At 38.7% G+C, this 26,969-nt stretch overlaps 1 protein-coding gene across 1 annotated transcript in view; it reads left to right on the top strand.

Annotated features, from left to right (window-relative positions):
* Nucleotides 1-5,877, top strand: part of ALDH1A1 (aldehyde dehydrogenase 1 family member A1) — a 53,382-nt gene extending 47,505 nt beyond the window's left edge. Inside the window, exons 12-13 of the mRNA XM_055578312.1 lie at nucleotides 123-197; nucleotides 5,281-5,877. Of these exons, the coding sequence (XP_055434287.1) occupies nucleotides 123-197; nucleotides 5,281-5,353 (148 nt within the window). The 3' untranslated portion in view covers nucleotides 5,354-5,877. The remainder of the gene's footprint in view (nucleotides 1-122; nucleotides 198-5,280) is intronic.
* The last annotated feature ends 21,092 nt before the right edge of the window (nucleotides 5,878-26,969 follow it).

Raw genomic sequence — 26,969 nt, 5'->3', positions numbered from 1 at the left:
AGTGACTATGTAACATTAAAATTAATAGAGTTGTTAAAGAACTCTCTGAATTTCAAAAATTCCAAATTTAGGGGTTCTAAATAGGTTAAGTATGACCTATAATGTACTTCTTTCCTTTTCAGGGTGAACTGCTATAGTGTGGTATCTGCCCAGTGCCCCTTCGGTGGATTCAAGATGTCTGGAAATGGTCGAGAACTGTAAGAATAACTTTCATTAAGATAAATATTTATCTTGATAAAAATGGTTATCACTCTGAAGGAATTATGATAATCCTTGAAAGTGAGTTAGTCACTCAATTGTGTCCCATTCTTTGTAACCCCATAGACTGTAGCCCGCCAGGTTCCTCTGTCCATGGAATTCTTCAGGCAAGAATGCTAGAGTGGGTTGCTATTTCCTTCTGCAGCGGCTCTTCCCAAAACAGGGATTGAACCCCACGTCTCCTATGTTGAGGGCGGATTCTTTACCATCTGAGCCACCAGGGAAGTTACTATTCAAATTAAAACCTGCTTCTGTGCTTTCCTGGAGATTTATACTGTCAAATAGTTTTTAAATGCTGGATTTACTCTCAAAAGTGCAAAAATGTGATGGCAGAGGGAAATATTATTTATTAAACTTTTTGTAAGGGATCATACTAAGCACTTTACATTGGTTCTTGAAATATCGCCTACTTTTTGTTTGCTGGATACATGAATGTAATTTGGGAAACATTTCCAGAAAGGGGGTGGAAACTACCAACTGGTGATTGTAAAAAGTGTGCAAATATAAGAATGCTTTAGCTATTTGAATATATCTCTTAAATGAACAAATTAGGTGTCTTTATCTCAAAATACTTTTCAGTGTAGGAGGAATGATTCTCATTGTTAGTATTTGTAGAGATGTGACTCTAAAAATTTAAATAACCTGAATGAGTTGTTTTTGGTTCTAAAATTTAAACTGAAAGCAAAATTTATTCAAGGAAAACATATTTTATAATCATGACTACATTGAGGATATATATATTATATAAATGAATTTATGAGCCTTCAGTTTCTTTTCAAACTGGGACATACTGACTTTTTAAAATATACACATACCTATTTATGCATGGCAAGTAGTGGTTACATTTGATCAATTTTGCTCAAGCAATTTTAATCATTTTATTTCTTAAAATTTTCTTGCATTTATCAATAAATTTAAAAAATCATAAAGAAAAGTCACATCATATTCGAACCTTATGAAATCAAACAATGAAACTGCTCATTTTGTAAAATGGCAAGTAAAAATTAGCCTCTGTCTGAGAGTATTAAATAGCTAGGTACTTGTCATTTAAATAAAACAATATCACAATGAAACAACTGTCTTTGGGGAGCCAGTGAAAGGGGGCCGTGTTAAAATGATCCATTCTCTTTCTCAATATACTTTTATTAAGTAGTTAGTCTATATATGAGGTCCTTGGAGCCCTACAAACACAATACCATGTCCCATCCTCCATATAATTGTAGTGACATGAGGAACCTGTAACAAACAAACAAACAAACAAAATATATATATACAGTGAAAAATACAGTATATATATATATATATATACAGTGAAAAAAAAACACATACTATGAAATAAATAGTAACAGACTGTGAATCCATAGGTCATGGAGGTAGAGAAGCAATTAAAATGCAGAGTTCAGTATTAGAGCATAGAAAATCTGTGCACCTCTAGACTATAACATTTTCAGCATCTCTCTAAGTCTCACTGTTCCCATCTGTGAGTCAGCATTTGTGGTGGGGATAGGAGTCAGGGAAGAAAGTAAAAGGTCTATGAACTCTTTTCCATGCCTAAGATTCTGTGGTTCTAACCCTCCTGTGGAAATTCAGTTGATAAAGACAGTTGATAGAATAAGAGAAGACGTAACAGAAAAGATAGGACTTGATCTAGGGCAGGAAACAAGTGTCAGATGTTAGGAAGTAGAGAAAAGGCCATTTGTGAAGGAACATTCCAGGTGGCATATTGAGGGGTTAGTGAATTTGCCTGGCTGGTAGGGAATTATGGGGGAAGTGTGATTTCAGAGTTAAATTGGATACAGATTAAGAAGGCTTGAATTCAAGAAAATCAGCTTACGATTATTAGTGGAGCAGTGAGAAGCCATGGATAGCTTTAGAATATTGTTGGAGATGTAGAGTAGCAAAAGATCAATTCAAAAGTGCACAACATAGCTGAGAAAGCATAATTGGAAACCAGCCTGCATTTGAATCCTGACTCTACCACTTGCTAGCTTTGCAACCCAGTTCAAGTTATCTAACTTCTGAGCCTCTGTTTTCTTCTACTTAAAAGGGAAATGTTAATGTTCCTTTTAAGATGGTTTTGAGAGTTAGAGAACATACTTCCTATTCATTCCTTCCTGCTGTAACTGTCACAAAGTGGGGACTCAACAAATAGTTCATCCTCCCCAAGTTCTTTTTCTGTATAATATCCATTATTGGGGAGTCCCTTGGGAGCACTAAGTACTTTGTACAAAGAACTATAATGAAACTTAGATTATTTTTAATATTAGTTGATTGCTGGCCCAGATATCCAATACAATTTCCTAGGAATGTTGAAAATAAAATAATCAGAAGGGATGAAATAATTAAAGCAGACTAGACATATAAATTTTGTTAGATTTTTAGATACAATTTAGTCGAACTTTATGTTCAAGACATAAGGAAATCAAATAAGAGAAGGATGAAAAGGAGAATCGACCATAAATTATTCCCCAAAAATGTGGACTATGGGTATAGATAACTGCCTTATTGAAAATATAAAGGAAAACATTATACTGCAATTTTTATTTCAAAAATCCCAGCTGAGGATTCTAGTGCTAATGTCTATCTGAAACCAAAGTTGGCAAATTTAATTAACAAGTCATCCACTGCAAGATGTTTAAAGAGCATTGCTGAAGCAATAATCTCAAATGACTCCCAAGAGTTCAGGTACAGTTTATCCTCAAAGATAGAAAGGTAGAATTGATCATCTGGTTGATCATTGATCAACAGAGTCCTTAAAGAGCTAAAAATAATAGTATACAGACCCCACTGAGGTACTGATGCTGGGTGTCCAAAGCAGAGTTGGCACTCCCATCATGACGTTAGCCCTGGAATGAGTTAAATGGCAGAAATCCCTCTCTGTGTGTAATTGGACTCATTTTTACTTAGATTAACATTGGTCACTTGAGATTTTACTAGCATGCCATTTCAAACTTAATTGGCTCTCAACACCTCACAAGATGTTTCTTTCTTCCTGTCCCTTTCAGAAATGGGGAGAAATAAAGTATCATAAACTGGTGGGCTAACATGAATAGATTTTGCTTGACTATATTTGCCAAACCAGTTCAGCAAACATTTCCTCTGTGCCTACTTAATTAATTAGTGCCAAGCTAACTTCTGGATACAGGGTAAAAAACAGGCATAATATGTTACTGCATCTTATTACTCCAGAGTGCACCCTGGAATAGAGGCACAGGTATCATCTAAAAGTGTGTTGGAAATGCAAAGTCTCAGGCCTCTCTCCAGACCTGCTGAAATAAAATCAGCATTTGAATCAAGTGCCAGGTGACTGGTACATTGACAATTTTAGAAGCACAGAACCAATAACTCATAGACTAGTGATATAAAGAGAAATGTAAACAGGTATTTTGTGTTATATCAAGACAAGAATGTCTATACATCAGAATACTAAGAAGCAAGGTTTATTTCAGCTTAAGTAAGACAATTATCACACTTTGTACTCTCCTGAGAGTTTCAAGTGTCCATGTAACCCAAAATACAATGGAAAGTCTATTGGCAAAAATCATGGGTTAATATATCTAACTTTGTGAGATAAAAATACTTACTAAAATATTATCCTTTAATGGGTTTCAGACAACTGGGGCTAAACCCTTTAATTACTTTGAAGAACATGCTCACTGAAGCTTTTAGAAGGTATTTTCAGAAGCTTAATGGTCCAAGAAAATAATCAGTGTAAGAGGATTAGGTTACCCCGGAGAAAAAGATGTCTTCTACATACCTGTCTACATCACCAAACGGGAGGGGTAGAAAAGGATCAAGACCTCTTTCCTCTGTAAGTCTACATGTGCATGAGTGTTATGATTTTAAGAGTACTCTTATGTTCATGTAATTTAATCCTTTTATCAAAACAATATAGAGAATATGTTAACCTAATTGTTTTTAGTTATCTCTTTAAGGAAGGGCAAATCACAGTTTCTAAAACTGGTAGGAGGTCTCAATAAAACTGATAGGAAGATATCAGAGTTTTGATTGATTGACTCAAGTTTACTTACTGATCATTTGGGTTGGATTTAAGAGTTATATAGCAAATGACAGGGGTTTCATGAATCAAAAAATCCACAAAAAGTCCCACATTTTAGCCCAATGAACCCTCTCCCCTTCTCAAATCAAAACAAAACAATCAACCCTACACTGAAATACAAACCTGTAACAATAAGGTCAAGCTTTTTGTTTTGCTTTATTCTGGGGTGTTTTTGCCTTTGCCAAGAATCAAAAGATACTGCTATAACTAGAAAATATTCTATTCTGTTTTAAGCTAAGCTAAGCTAAGCTAAGCAGGGTCTCTTGCCTGCAATGCAAGAGACCCAGGTTCGATCCCTGGGTGGGGAAGATCCTCTGAAGAAGGGAATGGCAATCCACTCCAATATTCTTGCCTGGAGAATCCCATGGACAGAGGAGCCTGGAGGGCCACAGTCCATGGGTTCACAGTCAGACACGACTGAGCAACACTGCTACTACTACTACTAGGGTAAGTTAGAATGAAAATAGAAGCCTGGTCATTTTTGGTGAATACACTAAACTGAACTTGAATTTACAATTTTTCCCTACTACCCAAGTGATTATATTTTGAATATAACTACATTTCCTCTAGTAATATACCCATCTTATATATTAGAACCTAAACTAGAAATGATAAAATTCCTCTTGGGCTTATGTTTGTGTGTGGTGAGCATTTTTATAGTCAAGTAGAAAAAATTGTCAAAAATAAACAATTTCCTTAAAAGTCAACTGAGTGTACATGATCATTTAAAGTGTGCAAAAAAAAAAAAAAAAGGTAAAAAGTTTTCCCAAAAGGGATTTGTATAAGACCAGATATCTTATGGTAGGCTAGCTACCTTTTGAAATGCTTCTGTACACAGACAACAGAAAATATTTTCCATTGTCCCTAGCCAGATAAGAAGGAACAAACTTATACAAAGTTATTGACCATGATGTATTTGTACAGCTCTGCTAAATTCTGTGCATTTTTTCTCTACTCTCTAGGGGAGAATATGGTTTCCATGAATACACAGAAATCAAGACGGTCACAATCAAAATTTCTCAGAAGAACTCATAAACTATGAGAGTACAGAGATGACTCCTCAATGGTTAAGCATCTCGTGCAGTGGCTAATATATCTTAGTGGTTTTAAATGCAAAATTGTTCTTTCCTTGATTCTTTAAACATAAGCTAATCATATTAGCATTAATACTACACATAGAAAACTTGACATGTATGTTATTCTGAAAGAATCATCAGCCTTCTGCTATGACACCCAAGCCCTCCCTGAAATAAAAATAATGGACTTGGATGCAATCTCTCTAGCTCTGTAATAGTTATGTGCTTCTCTTTGTAGCTACTTGCCTAGGATAATCACTTTATAGAAGAGGACAAGTTGTCATTTAGCATCTTTCTCTTGATGACCCCTTGAAGTACTTACCATACCTGTTAACTTCAGACTATGTATGTTCTGTTCTCCATAGTGGTTCAGTCCTTGGAATTTGTTGAAATGTTTCCTAAAATTTCATGTCTGCTTGTCAAGTGAAGTAATGCCTGAAATACTTAGATGTAACCTAAACATACAGCTTAATAAAAACAACCTTGCATGATTCTTGTTCATTGTGAATTTTTTAAGTAGAGTTTTTGGCTATAGTGATTTACTGTCCCTGTTACTCAAAAGCAGTGTTAAATTGAGCATAAAGATGTATTTAAAAATTAAGTTTAATCTACTTATTCTCAAATAAGTAAAGAAACAAATTTTATTTTCTGGAAGAATTTTTGAAATTAATAGCAAACATTTGAGTTAGGCGGCAAGCATTTACTGAATTTCTATAGAGTTCTGGGCACTATGTTAGGTGATATAGAAAATAGGTTAATAGTGGATGGTCCATTATCCAAAATGCTTTAATATGTAGAGAACAAAGATACTGTCTGGAAAAAAAAAAGATGGGGCATGTAATGTAAGTGAGAATTAAAGACCATAAGATTATAGTAAGGTGCCAAAGGGTAGTGGTGACCAATACTGATGAACTTGGGAACTCCATGAAGGAAATTCAGCTGAATATGAACCTTAATGATGAGCAAATTTGCAATGAGGAAAGAAGTCCTACAAAATAGGAAAGTCCTACAAAGAGGAAAGAAGTCCTACAAAATAGTACCTCTGGACATATTCCATCAAAAAATTCTATATAATATTTTCCCCTCTTGGAGTTGCTGATTGCACATTGGTATAGTCTAAGTTCTGAGAGAAGTCATAAAACTTGTTTAGTTTTGTTTAATAGGTTTTTTCCCCAAATTTATTTAACCAAAGGCTTTGCTTTCCCTTCACTCATTTAATACCAATGAATATTAAGAACCCCGTGTTGGAAGGTACTGTTCCATGCAACAAGGTGTTCTGATCAGAGATCTAGGGGTCAAAGGGAAGCAGCAGGGAAAATATCACCTGTAAAACTAACTGGACCATACTTATGTATTTTTGCCTTCAAAGAGCCTCTTTTTATGCTCCCACATGGGAAGTGACTTAAGCCCAAGTATAATGTTTTTTGTATATTCCTGGGTTGGGAAGATCTTCTGGAGCAGGGATAGGCTACCCACTCCAGTATTCTTGGGCTTCCCTTGTGGCTCAGCTGGTAAAGAATCCACCTGCAATACGGGAGATGTTCTATCCCTGGGTTGGGAAGATTCCCCAGAGAAGGGAAAAGCTACCCACTCCAGTATTCTGGCCTAGAGAATTCCATGGACTCTATAGTCCATAGTGTCACAAAGAGTTGGACATGTCTGAGCGACTTTCACTTTCACTTTCATACATATTATAAAACTCTTAGTTCAGCAGCTTAAAATTTAAGCCTAGTAATCTTAAGGATAACGCTTTTTTTCCAGATTCAAATTTTATATAAATGGTTAAGCTTGTAATTTTACATTAACAGATTCCTCAGTGACACTGTTACTAGAACATTGTAATAGCTGCCATGGTCAAGTGCAACAAGGTGTGAATGAATGAAATTTACTAGCTTCTTAGATCTGAAATAATTTCATTTCTAATTGCAAGAGTTTCTCTAATTTGTATGGGCCAGTAAGATTTGCAGTCTGGACTGTTTTACATAATTTGGGACATAATGACTATTTTGAAAACAGGAGGAATTAAAGTCTATGGAGAATCGAAAGATGTTAGGACACTGAGAAGGGAAAAAAGCCAAATACAGAGGAAGGTTGTGTTTTCCAAAAACCAGACGGGGTCTACATCATGAAAAGATGTTTAATGTCATACACAAATAAATTAATAGATAGACAAGTTAATATTGTAATGGTGTTCCACCAGAACATTTTTAAATATTGAACAAAGAGGGATGAACATAGAACAAGACAAAAGCCAGAAGCAAGTGTAAATATTTGAAAATTAAATCTTCCTTGTATAAATAAGACATTACAGGATTAAACAAAAAAAATCTGTTTAATATTGGCTCATTCTGACCTTGTAGACATTATTTGTGTTCCTTCTCCTCTGATTTCTAAAGCTATAATTCTTAAAACATTGAAAAGTTAAAGGGTCTCTTATTAACCCATGACTAGGCAATGGCAACCCACTCCAGTACTCTTGCCTGGAAAATCCCATGGACGGAGGGGCCTGGTGGGCTGCAGTCCATGGGGTCGCTAGGAGTCGGACACGACTGAGTGACTTCACTTTCACTTTTCACTTTCATGCATTGGAAAAGGAAATGGCAACCCACTCCAGTGTTCTTGCCTGGAGAATCCCAGGGACAGGGAGCCTGGTGGGCTGCCATCTATGGGGTCGCACAGAGTCGGACACGACTGAAGCGACTTAGCAGCAGCAGCAGCAGCAACAGGATGTACAATAGGAATTTTATCATAAAGAATTCAGTTGTGCAGTCACAGATGTGACCTCATGGTCTTCAATATCCACATGGCAGAAGTATTTTCATCTCTAGGAACACCAAAGTAACTCATAGGAGTGAGAAGTAACTGTTTAGGAAAAGGCAGTATCAGGGGTCAACAATGGATTCTCAAATATCTAGTGTCTTTTCTTTTTTTTTCTTTAATTTTTTAGGATGCATGTTTCTGGGTTTATTTTGAAATAGTCAATGAGAAATAGAAAATATTTTTCTTAAATTCTTGTGGCCAACTAAAAATAGAGTTAACTCAAAGTAAGAAATTTTAGTTATTTCTTCACATAATTCAGGGAGGAGTAATGGACCCAAATACACCTTTCCCTGGGCTCAGTGAATATTTCACTCAGACTTTTAGAAGTGTGCATGAGTCATCAAGTAAACTTATCTTTTGGTGACTTTTATAGGGTATATCAAACAGCCAGATTATATTTTCACATGAAGCGTTAGGTTCCCAATTACAATTTCATTGTTGATTCACCTTGGGGTTTTTCAGTGCTCTCTGGAGGTATATTTGAGTCTTCCCTTTTTTATAGTGAGAAAATATAGAGGAAGGAGAATTGGAGAGGACAGCTAAATTACCTGGATACCAAAATTCAGTGACTACCAGAAAGGCATGGAAGCTCACTCTTGTAACCTGATGAGACTGTAGGAGTCTGGAAGATATCAAGACACAAATGAGGGAGAAATAGCTCAGTTATCCCTTTGACATTCTGTGAGAGAGGGTGGGTAGAGAGATGGCATCTCTCTCTGAAGGCAAGGCCACAAAATTTCCAGGGGGGTTTGAGGTTTTTCTAGACTATATCTCTAAATCATTCTTTAGATTCTAGGTGGTAGTTTTATTCCAAGAGAAAATAATCACATCCATTAACTTAATTTAGGATCCATAATTTAATGATCTATAACTTAATTTAGAATTATGCATTTACATCTATTAACATATATAAACACTTAGGATAATTTTTAAATCCCTAGAAAGTCAACTTTATTGCCTAGTAGAATATCTATGCCAAGGGTATTGCAATGTTTTTTGAACAATCACTTCAGTGTAATATGCTAACTAGTTTCATATTTAGCTTAGTTTTCTTTCATTTTGTTTAGTTTAGTTGTGTTTTAATAGACATCTATGAGTTTTATATAAATGTTTATGGGAGGCTGACAAGGCATGATTCTGAAGTGATTTCACCAGAGTTTCATGATTTTAGATTTTTTTATTTTTGTCAAGTCACTTAAGGATGCATCAGACCTTGAGAAATACAGCACATATAAAAATGCAAATCTGATTAGGATGACAAATAATTTTTAACTTTGTCATTTTAAAATAATTTAAACTTTTGGAGGAACTGCTATAGCAACACAAAGAACTCTCATATATCTTTTATTCACTAATATTTAATATTTTTCCCCATTGACTTTTTCATTCTCTTTCTCTATATAGATTCTTCTTTTTTTTTTGTCTTGAGACAAACTTTTAAGAATAACTCTTAAGCATCATATCCCTTTACCCCAAAATATTCAGTATTTTTTTCTAGAAATAATGAAATCTTAGCTACAGTGTAATTATCTAATCCAGGAAATTTAACATCGACAAAGTACTAGTATCTAATATACAATCCACATACAATTTTCTCTAATTGTCCCACTAATGTCCTTTATGATATCCCCACCTTGATCCATAACTTAATTTAGGACCATGCATTGCATTTACTTAACCATAGCTTCCTCTTGTCTTACTATTCCTTGATAATGGCTCTATACCTCATGCACACATCTAATATTCTGTCAAGTTGTGTTGTTGGCCTGGAGAGAGCCCTGCAGGACAAACAAAACTACAGTTACTGAGTTAACAAGAGTCAGAGAAAAGCAGGTTCAACAGTTTTAAGGAATAAATATTTCATTGTAAGATCTGATTATTAATTACCATCCTCCATGGTAAACTGACAAGGATATTTATAAATTGGAAAATATACCTTCTCTCTTGGGCAATTTTAAAGAAAAGTTTTATGCTCTCTTGATGTCCCTGGTTTGTACTACTGAAATATTGCCCTTTTTCATTCTATTTCCTAGCTTACTTACTTGAATATTTTCCCTTAATAACAGATTGCTTGTATTCTGATGACATCTGTGGAGGTACTTTAATTTGAACTAGTTACAAATCTCTAACCACATAGAAACATGCTAAATGACTTTCCTATCAAAGCGCAATGAGGACATAAAGATGTTGATCTTTGGAGTCAGATCAGATCAGATCAGTCGCTCAGTCGTGTCCTACTCTTTGTGACCCCATGAATCGCAGCACGCCAGGCCTCCCTGTCCATCACCAACTCCCGGAGTTCACTGAGACTCACGTCCATCAACTCAGTGATGCCATCCAGTCATCTCATCCTCTGTCGTCCCCTTCTCCTCTTGCCCCCAATCCCTCCCAGCATAAGAGTTTTTCCAACGAGTCAACTCTTTGCATGAGGTGGCCAAAGTACTGGAGTTTCAGCTTTAGCATCATTCTTTCCAAAGAAATCCCAGGGCTGATCTCCTTCACAATGGACTGGTTGGATCTCCTTGCAGTCCAAGGGACTCTCAACAGTCTTCTTCAACACCACAGTTCAAAAGCATCAATGCTTCGGTGCTCAGCCTTCTTCACAGTCCAACTCTCACATCCATACATGACCACAGGAAAAACCATAGCCTTGACTAGACGAACCTTTGTTGGCAAAGTAATGTCTCTGCTTTTGAATATGCTATCTAGGTTGGTCATAACTTTCCTTCCAAGGAGTAAGCATCTTTTAATTTCATGGCTGCAGTCACCATCTGTACTGATTTTGGAGCCCAAAAAAATGAAGTCTGACACTGTTTCCGCTGTTTCCTCATCTATTTCCCATGAAGTGATGGGACCAGATGCCATGATCTTCGTTTTCTGAATGTTGAGCTTTAAGCCAACTTTTTCACTCTCCACTTTCACTTTTATCAAGAGGCTTTTGAGTTCCTCTTCACTTTTTGCCATAAGGGTGGTGTCATCTGCATATCTGAGGTTATTGATATTTCTCCCGGCAATCTTGATTCCAGCTTGTGTTTCTTCCAGTCCAGCGTTTCTCATGATGTACTCTGCATATAAGTTAAATAAACAGGGTGACAATATACAGCCTTGATGAACTCCTTTTCCTATTTGGAACCAGTCTGTTGTTCCATGTCCAGTTCTAACTTTTGCTTCCTGATCTGCATACAAATTTCTCAAGAGGCAGATCAGGTGGTCTGGTATTCCCATCTCTTTCAGAATTTTCCACAGTTTATTGTGATCCACACAGTCAAAGGCTTTGGCATAGTCAATAAAGCAGAAATAGATGCTTTTCTGGAACTCTCTTGCTTTTTCCATGATCCAGTGGATGTTGGCAATTTGATCTCTGGTTCCTCTGCCTTTTCTAAAACCAGCTTGAACATCAGGAAATTCATGGTTCACATATTGCTGAAGCCTGGCTTGGAGAATTTTGAGCATTACTTTACTAGCGTGTGAGATGAGTGCAATTGTGCGGTAGTTTGAGCATTCTTTGGCATTGCCTTTCTTTGGGATTGGAATGAAAACTGACCTTTTCCAGTCTTGTGGCCACTGCTGAGTTTTCCAAATTTGCTGGCATATTGAGTGCAGCACTTTCACAGCATCATCTTTCAGGATTTGGAATAACTCAACTGGAGTCAACGAAATTCTAAATTCTGGTTCCACTGCTCACTAGTGGTATTAACCTATGCTAAATATTAAACTTTTCTCATTTAGCAATCATTCAACAGATGATGGGGGCTATGATATTTGGGGAGAATTATAATGTTCTACATAAGCACATGGTCCTTGGAGCACAGCAATATGGTTTCAAATCCTTGTTCAGCACTCATTGGCCTTGGAATTTGGGACGAGATACTCAACCTCTCTGAATTCAAGTTTCTTTATTTATAAGAAGAAATCAATAACGGTACTTAACCTAATTGCATTATTCTATTGAATGAAATAATGTTTGTAAAATGTTTTTCAGGGTTCTTAGGATGTAACAACTGCCCAACCCATTACTAATTTACTAATATCTTAAATTAACAGCAATATCAACAAAAATAATAAAGTTTATTTAGACATCAAAGAAAGTATCTTTCTTTTGACCTTGACTGTGTCTTCTCTGCACTCCTTTTCTCAGTCTTTCAGGGGCCTGCTGCTAAGCTAATTTCAGTCAAGACCCCATAATTGTGATTTGCTCATCCCTTCCATCTTAAAAAAATCATTCCCTTCAAATAAAAGTTAAAATTTACTATCAAAGACAGAACAGGATGGAGAGGAATGTGAACAAAACTTGGCTTAGAGCTGAGGTTGGAAATTTGAATACATTTAATCCCAAAGTGGGGTTAGTTCTAATTAAATGAACTCAACTGCCTTTCACCCCTGAAAGGCAGTCATCATGATTAATCTTTAAGCTAATAGTCAGGGACAGCAGGACTAAGCAGACGACAAACAGAAGAGACTGGTTTCAAACGCCGCCCAGGAGCCCACAGTGACATTGGTTATCCGGTGATTGAGTCAGAGCCTCAGCCAGTACGAATTCAATAAGAAGGATTAGGGGACTTAAAAGCACATAGCTTAGCATTTGTGTTCAATGTTCAGTCATCCCAAATTCAAGTAACCACAGACTGTCAGAACTAGAAAAAAACCTAGTGTTCTTCTAGCCCAATAACTTCACAGAGGCATGGAGAAATCGAGACCTTTGAACAGTCACTAAATTACCACTGGGAGTCTCTAGCTAATGCCCTCTTGTATTCTAACTCCTAGTTCTGTGCTACTGCCTGGGTCCCATGTGGCATTGTAGATGTTTAATTGATACTTGATTAAATATGTAACAGCCATCATTTAATTTTATTTTTTATAATTTAGTCCTCATGTCTAGAAAAACATGAAGCTATGTAATAGCCATTGTTACATTTTGTTTGTATATATTTTGTTTTCTGGAATATATTCCTTCTGTCTATAAAAGGAAAAACTCTAAATGATAGTTTTTTAATAAGCCTTCACATAAGGCAAATTAGTTTCAATCACTTACCTGCAAAGCAAAGTGCCTTGATATAGTTTCAAAAACAAAAATCTGTTACATTTATTGATTTAACAGTAATTGGACATCTACTGTGTACAAAATAACTGCTGATGCTAAGTCACTTCAGTCTTGTCCGACTCTGTGCGACCCCATAGACAGCAGCCCACCAGGCTCCGCCGTCCCTGGGATTCTCCAGGCAAGAACACTGGAGTGGGTCACCATTTCCTTCTCCAGTGCATGAAAGTGAAAAGTGAAAGTGAAGTTGCCCAGTCGTGTCCAATTCTTAGAGACCCCATGGACTGCAGCCAACGAATGCAAAAGAAATAACAGGTATTCAGGTCTTGTTCTGTGAAAACACAATTCTAGTGATCTACAGAGGTTATTTGCTTCTCATAAAAATGAAAGCTCCTGCTCTCTCAATGCATACATCTAATAGAAAAAATGAGAAATGTATACAAAATCATAGAAATAAAAGACAGAATGTACAAAATATATCAAGATTGATACAGAAAAAAAAAAATCTGCAGTCATTTGGCATGGAGGAAGATCTGAACAAGATGAAGCAGGAAAGGTGTTCTGGCCACAAATAGAAGTAAAATGGAAAAGTCCAAGTTTTATAGGGTGAACAGTGAAGGTTCTGCTTGTTTGGGAGGTAAAGCTGGACAGGCAGTTTGGGGCAAGATCATATAAACCTTGAATTCCAACTTGTCATAAAAATGTAACAGACAAAGGAAAATCTTAAAGTGAATGGTAAATTCATTAAAATTTGCATCAATTAAATCTTTAAATAATTGTAGATTCATGTTTATTTGTAAGAAATAGTAGAAAGAGATCACACCTTTTCCCCAATAGGAAGATGTCACAAAATTATAATGCAATATCACAACCAGAACATTGATGCCATTACAGCCCAAGATAAGGAATATTTTCGTCACCTTGTGGATCCCTTATGGTGTTCTTCTATTTTCATACATATCTCTCCTACCTCACCTTTACTTTATCCCTTAAAATCTGTCCTCCATTTCTATAGTTGGCCATTTCAAGAATCATAAAGTATGCAACCTTTTGGAATTGCTTTTTATTTCAGCCAGAATAATTCTCTGGATATTCATCAAAGTTATTGTCTCCATTGAACCATACTCATGTTAAATATATGATTGAATTTTACCATTTCTAATGGGAATTGTCTTGACAGGTTTTAAGATAGCATATCTCTAAAGAGAATTTTATTTTACTTTTTTGTAATGACTTCTGAGTAGAGTTGAAGTGCCTTATTGTGCCCCAGCCAAGTGTGAGTATAGAATGACAGTGAAAAGGCAGGAAAACCGGAGGAGGATCTGTTGGCAGAAACACAGAATGTTTCCTTTTTCTGCTTCTAGAGATGTAATTGAATCTCCTCTGAAGTTCTGAGTTAGATTTGAGAAAGTAGAAGGGACAAGTTAGAAATGAAACAAGGCCTTGAAGTTTACAGAGCAGGGACCCAAATGACAGCATATGCCTCAGGTTCTTAGGCAAGCACACAGGTGAAGAGACTGTCGCCCCCATGTGTCTTCTTCATCTAGCTCTATTCATGAGTCCTCCCCAGAAAGCCTGAGGTAGAAAGCATGGGGCTTCTTCCTCAGAACTCCCGATATACTGGTCCTCACAATGGTCTGAAGGACTGGTCCACTCCAGCTGCTCCCCCACCCAGAAGAAGGTAGGTTGTCCCTATTTGTGCCTGTCAGTCCATGGGGTCGCAAAGAGTTGGACATGACTGAGCAACTTCACTTTTTTCCTTTCCTTTTCCCCACAGCTGCTTAATTAGATTAAGACAACCAGAGCACTCAATAGCACTCCAGACCCACCAGCAGAGTGAAAAGAGCAGCTGCCATGGGACACCATGGGATAACACAGAACAGAACACCACACCACAGGCACAACAGAGAATGACAGGACACTACAAAGGACACCACACAATACCAAGTCACCTCAGATACCACAGGATACCACAGAGCTCCACAGAATGCCAAAGACATCACAGAATACCACAGAACATAGAATACCACAAGCACCACAGAATACCACAGAAAACATAGAACACTATGGAATACCACAGACAACACAGGACACTGCAGACACCTCTAAACACCACACAATTCCACAGAATACCACAGAGCAACATAGAATACCACAAGCACCACAGAATACCACAGAAAACATAGAACACTATGGAATACCACAGACAACACAGGACACTGCAGACACCTCTAAACACCACACAATTCCACAGAATACCACAGAGCAACATAGAATACCACAAGCACCACAGAATACCACAGAAAACATAGAACACTATGGAATACCACAGACAACACAGGACACTGCAGACACCTCTAAACACCACACAATTCCACAGAATACCACCGAATACCACAGGACACCATAGACACCTGAGAACACTACATAGTACCACAGATACCACAAGCACCACAGAATACCACAGAAAACATAGAACACTACGGAATACCACAGCACCACAGAATACCAAAAACATCACAGAATACCACAGAACATAGAATACCACAAGCACCACAGAATACCACAGAAAACATAGAACACTACAGAATACCACAGATAACACAGGACACTGCAGACACCTCTAAACACCACACAATTCCACAGGAACCACAGACAACACAGGATACTGCAGACACCTCTAAACACCACACAATTCCACAGGCACCACAGAATACCACAGAACATCACAGGACACCATAGACACCTGAGAACACTACATAGAACCACAGGTACCACAGAACACCACAGATAGCAAAGAACACCACAGACATCACAGTACATCAGAAAACACCACCAATACCACAGAATACCGTAGACTACCACAGGACAACACAGAACACCACAGACACTACGGAATAAAACACACCACAGGCACCCCAGAATACCATAGTACACCATAGAGCACCAATGAACATCATGGAATACCATAGGATATATCACCCATCACAGAGCACTTTGTTCACTCCAGTCAGAATACTAAGTGCCATCAGAAAATTATCTCATTTTCTCCTCTCAACAGTCCATTGAGACCAGTAGTACTGTCCTTATTTTGTAGTTGAGGAAGGTAAAACTCAGAAAATTTAACTATCTCGACAGAGTTACACATTTAGTAAATACTAGCACGGAGAAGGCAATGACAACTCACTCCAGTACTCTTGTCTGGAAAATCCCATGGACGGAGGAGCCTGGTAGGCTGCAGTCCGTGGGGTCGCTAAGAGTTGGACACGACTGAACGACTTCACTTTCACTTTTCACTTTCATGCACTGGAGAAGGAAATGGCAACCCACTCCAGTGTTCTTGCTTGGAGAATCCCAGGAACGGGGGAGCCTGGTGGGCTGCCATCTATGGGGTCACACAGAGTCGGACACGACTGAAGTGACTTTGCAGTAGCAGCATGAAGATTCAAAACCAGGCAGTCTAACAACTTAATCTCCCTCATTCTGAACCAATAAACCTTAATAACTAGGCATCAGGTCTAAGTCAAGCAATCACAAATTACAGAATATTATTAGCATGATAGAGAAGTTGTCATCTCTCTCATTCATTGGCTGTTCCAGCCAAAAATTTAACCAGATATTTGCTTGTCCAGTGATGGTCAAAGCAGTGGCCTGGTGTTCAAGGTCTTGTAAGCCAAGTGAAGTGATTAGGGTATGACTATAGCATTTCAGGACTTTTAAAGCTACTCTTAGCTGATTTTTAAGGACAAAAGAATTTTATTAGGGCTCACCGACTCCAACAACAAAGGATTTGACAGCTTTTAAGCCAATCAAGGCTCAAGGGAAAAGGACAGAAGAGAAATCTTTAGATTTAAATTTTTTAATAATTAAATTATGGCTAAGGGAAAAATCAATGGAAGATCCGGAGAAATAGGGAATTGAAAGCTCAAGGAGATTGCAGACACAGGCCCTGAAAAGGAAGGAAAAAAATTTTATTATAATGTTAATTTTGGTGATTATTTGAGGCTTAAGTATGTGGTTACCTCAGTCCAGAAGTCTTCCCTCACACACACTTTTCTCAACCACTCTTCTAGTTAGCTGGCTCTCCTATCTGTCCTATTGTTAGTCAGTCAGTGAATCTTTCACCTAGAATGCATTGTTCTCAACTGTAACCCTCTGTTGACCGGCTTACATTACCTCCTGGACTGAGACATGCCAGCCTGAGATTTGACACTGTGCTTTTACTTTACATTCCCCCATGCAGTACAGTGCTTAGCACTTATTAGGCATTCAAATCAAAGCTATAGAATGAATTTGCCCTCGGACATCATGGTCTTTTGCAAACTCTGGTTACACCTCAAAAAATGGGTTTTACATGTAAAACATATATGTTGGATTTGTCACAGCTGGACTTTGCCATTTGCTCTCTCCTGTCTTAAATCTGGGGATAATGGAAAGATATGGACACCAGTGGTCAGAGGATGGAGGCCAAGAGATCCAGAACTGCTACGCACTGCACAGCCTGCAGGTGGAGAAGAATCACCAAAGCGGATCAGAAATACACCCTCATTACCCCAGGCAGGCGGGCCAGTTCTTATAGGAAATACCTTAGAGATTTTGCACAAGAAAGCTGATTTCAGCATCATGCAGACTTGCTTTTAAGAGTCAGTTATTTACTCTGATGTGAATAATTGTACTACTTTGGGTAGTATAACCATTCTGCTGCTGCTACTTTGTTGCTCAGTCACGTCCAACTCTTTGAGATCCCATGGACTGTAGCCCACCAGGCTCCTCTGTCCATGGGGATTCTCCAGGCAAGAATACTGGAGTGGGTTGCCATGCCCTCCTCCAGGGGATCTTCCTAACACAGGTAATGAATCCAGGTCTCCCACATTGCAGGAGGACTCTTTACCGTCTAAGCCAGGAGAGAAGTCCAATAACCATCCAGATTTTATTTTCTTTATGTCATGAGTGAAATGGGGACGTAACACTAAAAATGCAGGGGGTTGTGAGAATGAATCCATGTAAGTAACAAACAGCCCATAGTCCATGATTCATAAGAGTTAGCAATGAAATCATTAGCAGTGCAATCCCTCATGACAGCTAACATTTCAGTTGCATATGGCACATTATTGTATTTGATTCTTATAACATGTCATGAGGTGAGCTGAGAAGGACTTGTCATCCCACTGGATATATAAGAAATCCTAACTTTTAAGAGATTTACTGACTTGTTCAAGTTCAGACAGGGAAGGTACAATGGTGCAAAGATTATGCTGAAATCTGATTTTATTGCTCCAGGCTCCTAGAAAGCATTTTCGTATCTATAATTGTTCTTATCTCACTGTGCTTTTAACATCAGAGGCTGCCAGAAGAGTAGCAATGGCAAAGAATAGTAGTTCACTGTTGGGGAAATGGTGGGAAGGAGGAAGGAAGGTGATATTTATGCACAGAGGCACTGGGACATCCCTCCTTTATACAGCCCAGGAATGTCAAAAGAGAGCTTCCTGGAGTTAGTTCTGCGTGGGGAAGGGGTGCAGATAAGGGATGCAGGGCTCAGACACTGGAATGACAATCCCACAAAGGGATGCTTATTTTCCCTTTGGAAGGCTGGGACCTCTTAATTTTTCTTTATTCTTTTAGTGTTTCTACTTCTAAACAGAGCAAATAGCAGGGTAGGTGGGGACAGTGTAAGGAGCCATCTGTCTTGAGAATGGAAGGAGCCGTCTGTCTTGAGAGTGAGAATCTGATTGTAAATCCCTTCATATCTAAAAGAGGGACAGAAGCTTCAAAAGGAAGTCTAAATGGTGATGGAAGTAGGAAACTATGGAAATTTCTGGATCTTTCATCTAAAAAAAATATTGGAAGCAAAATGGTCACTCTTAAAGAGCCAAAATATCTCCTCCAAATAGGATTTACAGCATCCAGCATTCCGAAAGGTAAAATCTCAAACCTGGCAAATCCCGGACCAGTTCATTTCACTGAAACTGAGAGGTCTGTCCTAGTCTCTCTCAGGCAGAAAGAGCTGTGGTAGATGAAAACGTTAACCTACAACCTGCCCTTGGATAATTGCATGTTCCGAGCAACATCAAACAAAAAGGCAGTCTCGACTTTATTGGCATGAAGGGTTATTAGGTTGTCAGAATCCTGTGATCTCAAACTGCAAGAATAGGCAGAAAATGACTATGCAGAGGATATTAAAGGATTGCAGGATATTCTCTCCATTGTTGCTTTATCATTCTTTTTCCAATCATTTGAAGTCACTTTCTGGAGGGGGTAAACTGAGTAGGATTTTCCCATTATGCAGGCGATGCAATTTAAAGAAAGAGAGTGGTTTTGCCAGGCTTATAAAAGCCCCATCTGATCTTCTGCTGGTTTATAAGATGCTTTAGAAGCAAAAAAAAAAATGTAGATAGCTAGGACATGATTATACCCAGCAGGTAAAAGGGAAGCAATGAAATCGCATTTCTGGAAGTTATCCACATTTAATTAACTTTCCAGTATTTTTTGGGGGTTGTGACAGATTGTTTGTCATAGATTTGAGAAAGAAATCAAAATAAAATTACTACAAAGTCAAACTCCTCTCTCCAGAAACAAGGTTTTTCTACACCTCCATAGATGGGGTTAAAAGTGGAAAAGGACCGGGACTTCTGTGGTGGTCCAGCGGTTAGGACTTTGCACTTTCACTGCAGGGAGCATGGGTTCGATCCCTGGTCAAAGAACTTCGATACGTGATTGGGAACTAGGATTCTGCAGGTGGCAAGGCATGGCCAGAAGAAAAGAACAGTGGAAAAGGATTTAGCCCACACCCATCATTATGTAGCTGAAGATGTTGAGGCTCAGAGAGGTTAAGTGGGTGGCTGCTATCACACACAGCTAGTTAGTGGCAGTATCACAACTAAATTCCAGGATTGCTAATTTGTATACTGGGACATTTCCTAGTATCATTCTACCTGTTATATATTTCTAAACATATAACTGACTTGAGAGTTTCTGGTCACATATTATTGGTCATTGTTTCGTTTCACCAGCTTAACAAGTGTTTGAGGCACTAGTGTTTCCCAAACTAGTTTGGGGAAATGGGAATCCATGTACGTCCTCTAACTTTAGGGATGGGCATTAATCCAAGTCTTGTGAGAGTTCTTATCTTGCTGTACTTGGGGATTAGTGTCCATCTTCTCAGCTGAACCAATCAACACAGTCTGAGACAACTGCTAGAACCACAAAGACTGATCACTAAGACCTCTGCTGCTACTGCTGCTGCTGCTAAGTCGCTTCAGTCGTGTCCGACTCTGTGCGACCCCAGAGACGGCAGCCCACCAGGCCCCCCGTCCCTGGGATTCTCCAGGCAAGAACACTGGAGTGGGTTGCCATTTCCTTCTCCAATGCATGAAAGTGAAAAGTGAAAGTGAAGTCGCTCAGTCGTGTCCGACTCTTAGCAACCCCATGGACGGCAGCCCACCAGGCTCCTCCGTCCATGGGATTTTCCAGGCAAGAGTACTGGAGTGGGGTGCCACTGACCTCTAGCATACAGAATAAATAAAACTTACAGGATCTAAGGGCTTCCCAGGTAGTGCTAGTGGTAAAGAACTTACTTACCAGTGCAGGAGACATGAAGACATAAGAGACATGGTTCAATCCCTGGGTTGGGAAGATGCCCTGGAGGTGGGCAAGGCAAACCACTCCAGTATTCTTGTCTAGAGAATCCCACAGACAGGGGAGCCTGCAGGCTACAGTCCACAGGGCCACAAAGAGTCTGACACAACTGAAGTGACTTAGCACACATAGGATCTAAATGGTACACAGCTTTTTAAAAGTTTACCTTTGTCCTCTGAAAATATATTGGACGAAGTTCTAACCTTCCATGAAGACTTCAATAAACTGTTTACTTTCTCTCACTCTCAAAGAATAAAAAGCTCTTTATATTTTTAAGAAGTAATTCTGCATTTAGAATGTCAAGGCCTGCTTCTTAGTCAAAGGTCTACCTTTTCTCAAAGTCATAATAACTTCTCCTCCCCTAACCAGAGTTTGTGGTTGATGAAAACTTACAGACTGGAAAGGAATGAGAACATGGTTTTTTTCTTCTTATTTCTCTCTTTCCCCAGCTTATAACTTTATCTCCTTCTTCCCCAACTTACTAAGCAGATTTCTTACCCTTTAGGGTCAAATCGAAGATAGAGGTAGGGAGGGACGAAAGGGGAGGAGGCAGCAGGAAAGGTCTTACATGCCTGGTGCTGTGGTGTCCTGGCTTTGTGCTCTCTGCCTCTGTCTCCTGTGGGCATTTTCATGGGTTCTTTGGAAACCTTGAATGCAAGAGTTCTCATATCCTCTGTGCTCTCATTCAGAGGAATATTTCTTCATTACTCCTGGAACCCTATTCTTACTACAGCCATAAAATGTCTGAAAGGCAAGCTTCTGGCAGAATCTAAGATAGCTCTCCTGACAACCCTCTCTGATATATAGCCCCACACATTCTATGATAGATTAAACTGTGCCCCCCACCTCTTGTTCATATGTGGAAGTCCTAATCCCCAGTAGCTTAGAATGTGACTATATTTGAGTAAAGGTACTTTAAAGAGGCAATTAAAGTTAAAATGAGACCAGAAGGGTGGGCCAATATGACTGGTCTCCTTTTAGTGAGAGATCACTATAAGAGCACACAGTTGCACAGAGGAAAGACCTGTGAGATCACAGCAAGAAGGTGGCCACCTGCAAGCCAAGGAGAGAGGCCTCAGAAGAAACCAAACCTGCCAACACCTCGATCATGGATTTCAGCCTCCAGAACTGTGAGTAAATGAGTTTCTGTTGTTTAAGCATCCCAGTCTAAGGCCTTTTGTTAGGGCTGCCCTAGAAGATTAACACACAGTCCAAGGGAGACACTTCTGCATCACTCTTGCTGTCAAGCTTTGGAAGTGCAAGCTGAACACAGCAGCAACTCTCCTTAACTGTGCTTCTAGGAAAGCTAGTCAATTCCTCTCATCCTCTAGATTCCTCAGGAGGGAGTCATATAGTAGTACATTTCAGGGGAAACTGATTATAGACAGCACAGCAAGCGCTAGGAGTACATTTTTTAAAAAACTCCTCATTCATACCTTCTCACAAACTGTTTTCTCTGAAGAAATCATTCTCCTACTTCCTCCTTAATATTGCATAAGTCAACCTGTTTGTTAAAGGTGAGATAGTTTTAGCATTATATAATGCATCTTTGGTTAATCCTGCAAATTCCACATATGGTTTAGCACCTCTTTGTAAGGCAACAGATATTGAACTTCAGTGATTCAACTGAAACTTTTACTTAATGAAATGTAAAATCACATCCTCTATGGCAAGAACCTAGACATTAAAGAAGTGAACTTAGAAGGAAAAGTAAAACCAGTAGATAGAGTCTTGGTATAATTCACACTCTTGAATTCAAGCACACCTGAATAGAAACTATCTTTGGATGTTTCAGTTAAGCGACCCAACTACAGAGCTCTTTCTCTGAAGTGTTCTCATTGCTTGCTTCTTCATTTCCAAAGTTTCCACTAAAATAAAACAAACAATTAGGGCCTTATTTTCAACTGTTTTCTTATTGGGTGGTCAGTTCCATTGTCCTGTCATAAAACTGTCAGTAGTGGGTACAGTAGATGCAGAGTTGGGTGTGGCGGGGTAAGCCTAGCATCTTCAACCTCTCGGAGGGCTGGATGGGAATACTCCTTAGAGCTTAGGAGTCTTTCTGGGTGTGGACATTTGACCAAGAAGAGATAAATGGAGACTGAAGCCATTTCAAGAGAGGCAAACTGATCAGAGCCAAAAGTGGCAACCTTTTACCAGTGCACAGTCCCACATGATTAAGAGCTTCACAATAATCTTATCTGTCTTCATTTCCTGTCAATATTTTCACTGTAATATCTTTTACATCTACACTTGATTATCTGTTCCTATAGTCTGTTATACCAAGTGAGCCTCTCAGTAAAACTCTCACTTGGTATTCATTATATTTAGATAAAAGACATTTACTTATGCACTTAATTTTGTATACAATTGCATGGCATTTATCCACCTTCTGAAATCCATCAGTAGGTCTTATAACTTAAGAATCTCTCTTTTGTAGTTTTGCCTGAACTGGCTTTCATAATATTGACTGACATCCTGCATAAGGCAGAATGAGTTTTTTTTTATTATTTGGTATTTTCAAACATTTTTAAAGTGCTTATATGTGCCAGGAACTATGAAGAATACTTTGATTTTGCCTGAATTACCTCATTTATTCTTATCACAAACATCTGAAGTATATACTATTCTTATTCCCACTTTATGGATGAAAAAACAAGTTTAGTGGTGTTAATACAAAGTCACAGACTGCGATGGACCCTGGACTCAAACACAAGTCAATTTCTGCAGGATTACTTTATTCTTTCTTTTTGCACTCCTTTTTTTCTGCCTTGGCTTTGTCTCATGAGCATTTTTTAATTGCCCTGAGTTAGTCAGGATAGGTTATAATGTGCTGCAATAACAGATAAACCTCCAAATCGCAGAGGCTTTGCACAATGAAGTCTTATTACTCTCACATATAGTCTCAATGGGTACCTCAGCCTTCCTGCATCTTTCAGCTCTGCCATCTGGAACACAGGACCTTTAAGGTAGCCACTTTAAGGGAAGAGGTAGATGGAAGACTCACACTAGCTTTCAACTGCCTCAGCCCAGAGGGGATGCACTATACATACAAACTACAGAACTTTAAGACATTTTACTAGCTTTATAAACCCTGCCACTATCACAGAAAAATTCATTATATTGCAAAGTCACCTCAAAGCAGTTCAGTTCAGTTCAGTTCAGTCGCTCAGTTGTGTCCGACTCTTTGCGACCCCATAAATCACAGTACGCCAGGCCTCCCTGTCCATCACCAACTCCTGGAGTTCACCCAGACTCATGTCCCTCGAGTCAGTGATGCCATCCAGCCATCTCATCCTCTGTCGTCCCCTTCTCCTCCTGCCCCCAATCCCTCCCAGCATCAGAGTCTTTTCCAATGAGTCAACTCTTTGCATGAGGTGGCCAAAGTACTGGAGTTTATTTTCCTAACCTAAATATTAAATAAGCTCAGCCATTTTTTTCTGTATGTTTCCCAATCCTCCCATCACTGCAGCAATGCATAATCCATAACAGACTAAGTTATTAGCAAAATGTCTAGAAGAGGAAAACTTTAGATGATTCTAATTTGGAGTTCATTGGGCATCATTTCTTCTTCTTGTGGATACATGGTTTCTTGGGTTGTATGGAATCTGCAACTAAGCCCAGAGACGTTTGCCGCTTCCATCATCTCACTGCCAAATAGAACATCTAAATCTATGAACAAACCACTCCAACTTCAAGCATCCACACATCAAAATATTAATAACAAGATCCTATAAATTCTCTAAAGTGATTTAGGAAAAAGTAAGAGTCTGTAACTAACTAGACATTAATCAAAATAAGTTACTGTGAAAAGCCCAAGAGTAAAAGAAATATAGAAGCTATCAAATGGCCCCATCCTTCAGTAAGAAAATACAGGATGTTGGAAAACTGTTTCTGGAATGTCAGTGGAAGAGGAAGACAAGCTGCTACTCAGAAACTCATTTGCCCATATCAATCACATTAATCAGGACAATTATACTGGGATGTATTCCCCCCTCCAATTTTTTTGTGTTGTTTTTCTGCCTTCTCTTTGTCTCAAGAAATGACAGCTATATTTATTTACTATAGGCATGGCACTAGGCTCTGTGGGTATATGTTTGTGTGTGTGTGAGTGTAGGTGTAAATGTGTATTCTATACAATTTTTCATAATCCTGATGATATTACATGGGAATTAAGAATCTTCATTATGAAGTGAAAGAAACTGAAGCACAAAGAGGATAAGTTATTTCTTCCAGGTCCTAAGACCAGTAGGTTGTGAAGCTGGCATTCATACTCTAATTGGGATGAAGTCAAAGGGAATCCCCCTCACCAGATTAAAAAAGCAGAACAGGAGACCTCCTCCAGAGCCTCTTACAGAATTCCAAATAGACATAGCTGACTCTGCTCCATCTAGATCAGCCAACCTGTGGTGAAAGTGAGCAGAGAATGAGCTGTGGGCCATGCAGGAACGGATAGAGAGACTAGACTGGTAGTTTCTAGGGCTGGAGATCGGGAAAGTAGGAAGAGGGGTCAAAGGGTACACACTTCCAGTTATAAGATGGGTAAGTTCTGGAGTTTTAATGTACAGCATGGTAACGGTAGTTAACATATTATTGACCAGGGTTCTTTTGCAGAAACTAACGCCTATGGCTGGCAATTTGTTAGGTAAGTGAATGTTGATATGCCTCTGATCAATAATGTTCAAGCAACAAAAGATGTAGTAATATATCTCTGGTCAATAATGAGTTAATAATACTATATTGTGTACTTGAAATTTGCTAACAGAGTAGATCCTAAATGTGCTCACCACACTCCTCTCCAAAAAAAACGTAACTACTTAAGGTAATGGATGTGTTTATCAACTTGAATGTGGTCATCTTTTCACAATGTGTTCCTGTATCAAATCATCACATTGTACACCTAAAATATATACAATTTTTATTGGTTAGCTGTACCTCAATAAAGCTGAAAAATAAATAATGAGGGGACAGGAGGCTTGAAGCTTGTCCCTTCTGTCATCAGAGCCCCAGAGTAACTGGCCAGGTTACTAAGAATAAAACAATGTGCTCCCTCAGTCATTACATTGCTCTCATGCCACCAATTAATGCATTCATTTCTTCCTTTGTGGGCTTGTTTACTCATTCATTTATTAACTCAACTTTTTTTTTCTCTTATTGTTTTCCCTACTTCTGAATGATCTTCTATTTACCCACTCCTTAGTCAAACCTCCACACCCAGAGGGACTCCTGAGTTCAAAAGACTCTTTCTGCCCATCCCTCTGAGTCATGAGGACTCCAGACTGATTCCACCACACCCAGCTCCCCAGCTACTGGGACCACTACTTGTTTTATGGCAAAACGGCAGCACAAAACCAACTGGCTGTGAAACACCTGAAAAGAGTCTTCTCATCAAGAGGCTGGTTTTAATTCAATTGGAACTTTGCAGATAAGAACAGAAGATTAAAAGCTGAACTCTCTAAATCTAGGCAGTGCTGAGTTCAAATCCTGGTTCTACCTGTTCTTACTGTGAAACCTTGATCAAGTTAAGTTTAATGCTGTCACTTGGAGTGTAGGGATAAAGATGGTATTCAGCCCAGTGGTTGAGAAATTTAAACAGGATCAGGGGAAACACTTAGAACACATGGCCGGATACATGATGGTCAAGGTTCAAGATGGTAGGGACACAGCAAAGAATACTGAGAGAGATAATAATAAAGAAATAGATAAATATAGAATATTTGGGCTGGTTATAAGCACTGAGAATAAACAGGCAGGATAAATGTCTAACAGTGACTGCAGAGCAATTGGGTCGCTCCTGAGGGGACCTGGGGTGAGGAACACAGTGATGCTATGAACTCCCAGCAAGTGCTGCTCAGAACAGGTGTCCTAGGTAGACCCCAAAACTGACAGACCTGTTGTGGAGAAGAAGAGAGAAGAAATTCTTTATCTCTATAACAAAGTCATAAATAAAGTCTCCATCATAAAATGAAAGTAATTCTTCCTTGCTCTCTTTTTTCATTTATAAGGAAGACTGACCACAATCCCTAAATGTATCTGAGAACAATTTTGCTTAATAAACTGAAGACCAAACTCCCTCTTTAATATA

Source organism: Bubalus kerabau, chromosome 4, assembly GCF_029407905.1.
Source record: "Bubalus kerabau isolate K-KA32 ecotype Philippines breed swamp buffalo chromosome 4, PCC_UOA_SB_1v2, whole genome shotgun sequence".
Lineage (NCBI taxonomy): Eukaryota > Metazoa > Chordata > Mammalia > Artiodactyla > Bovidae > Bubalus > Bubalus kerabau.
This window is presented reverse-complemented; position numbering and strand designations above follow the sequence as displayed.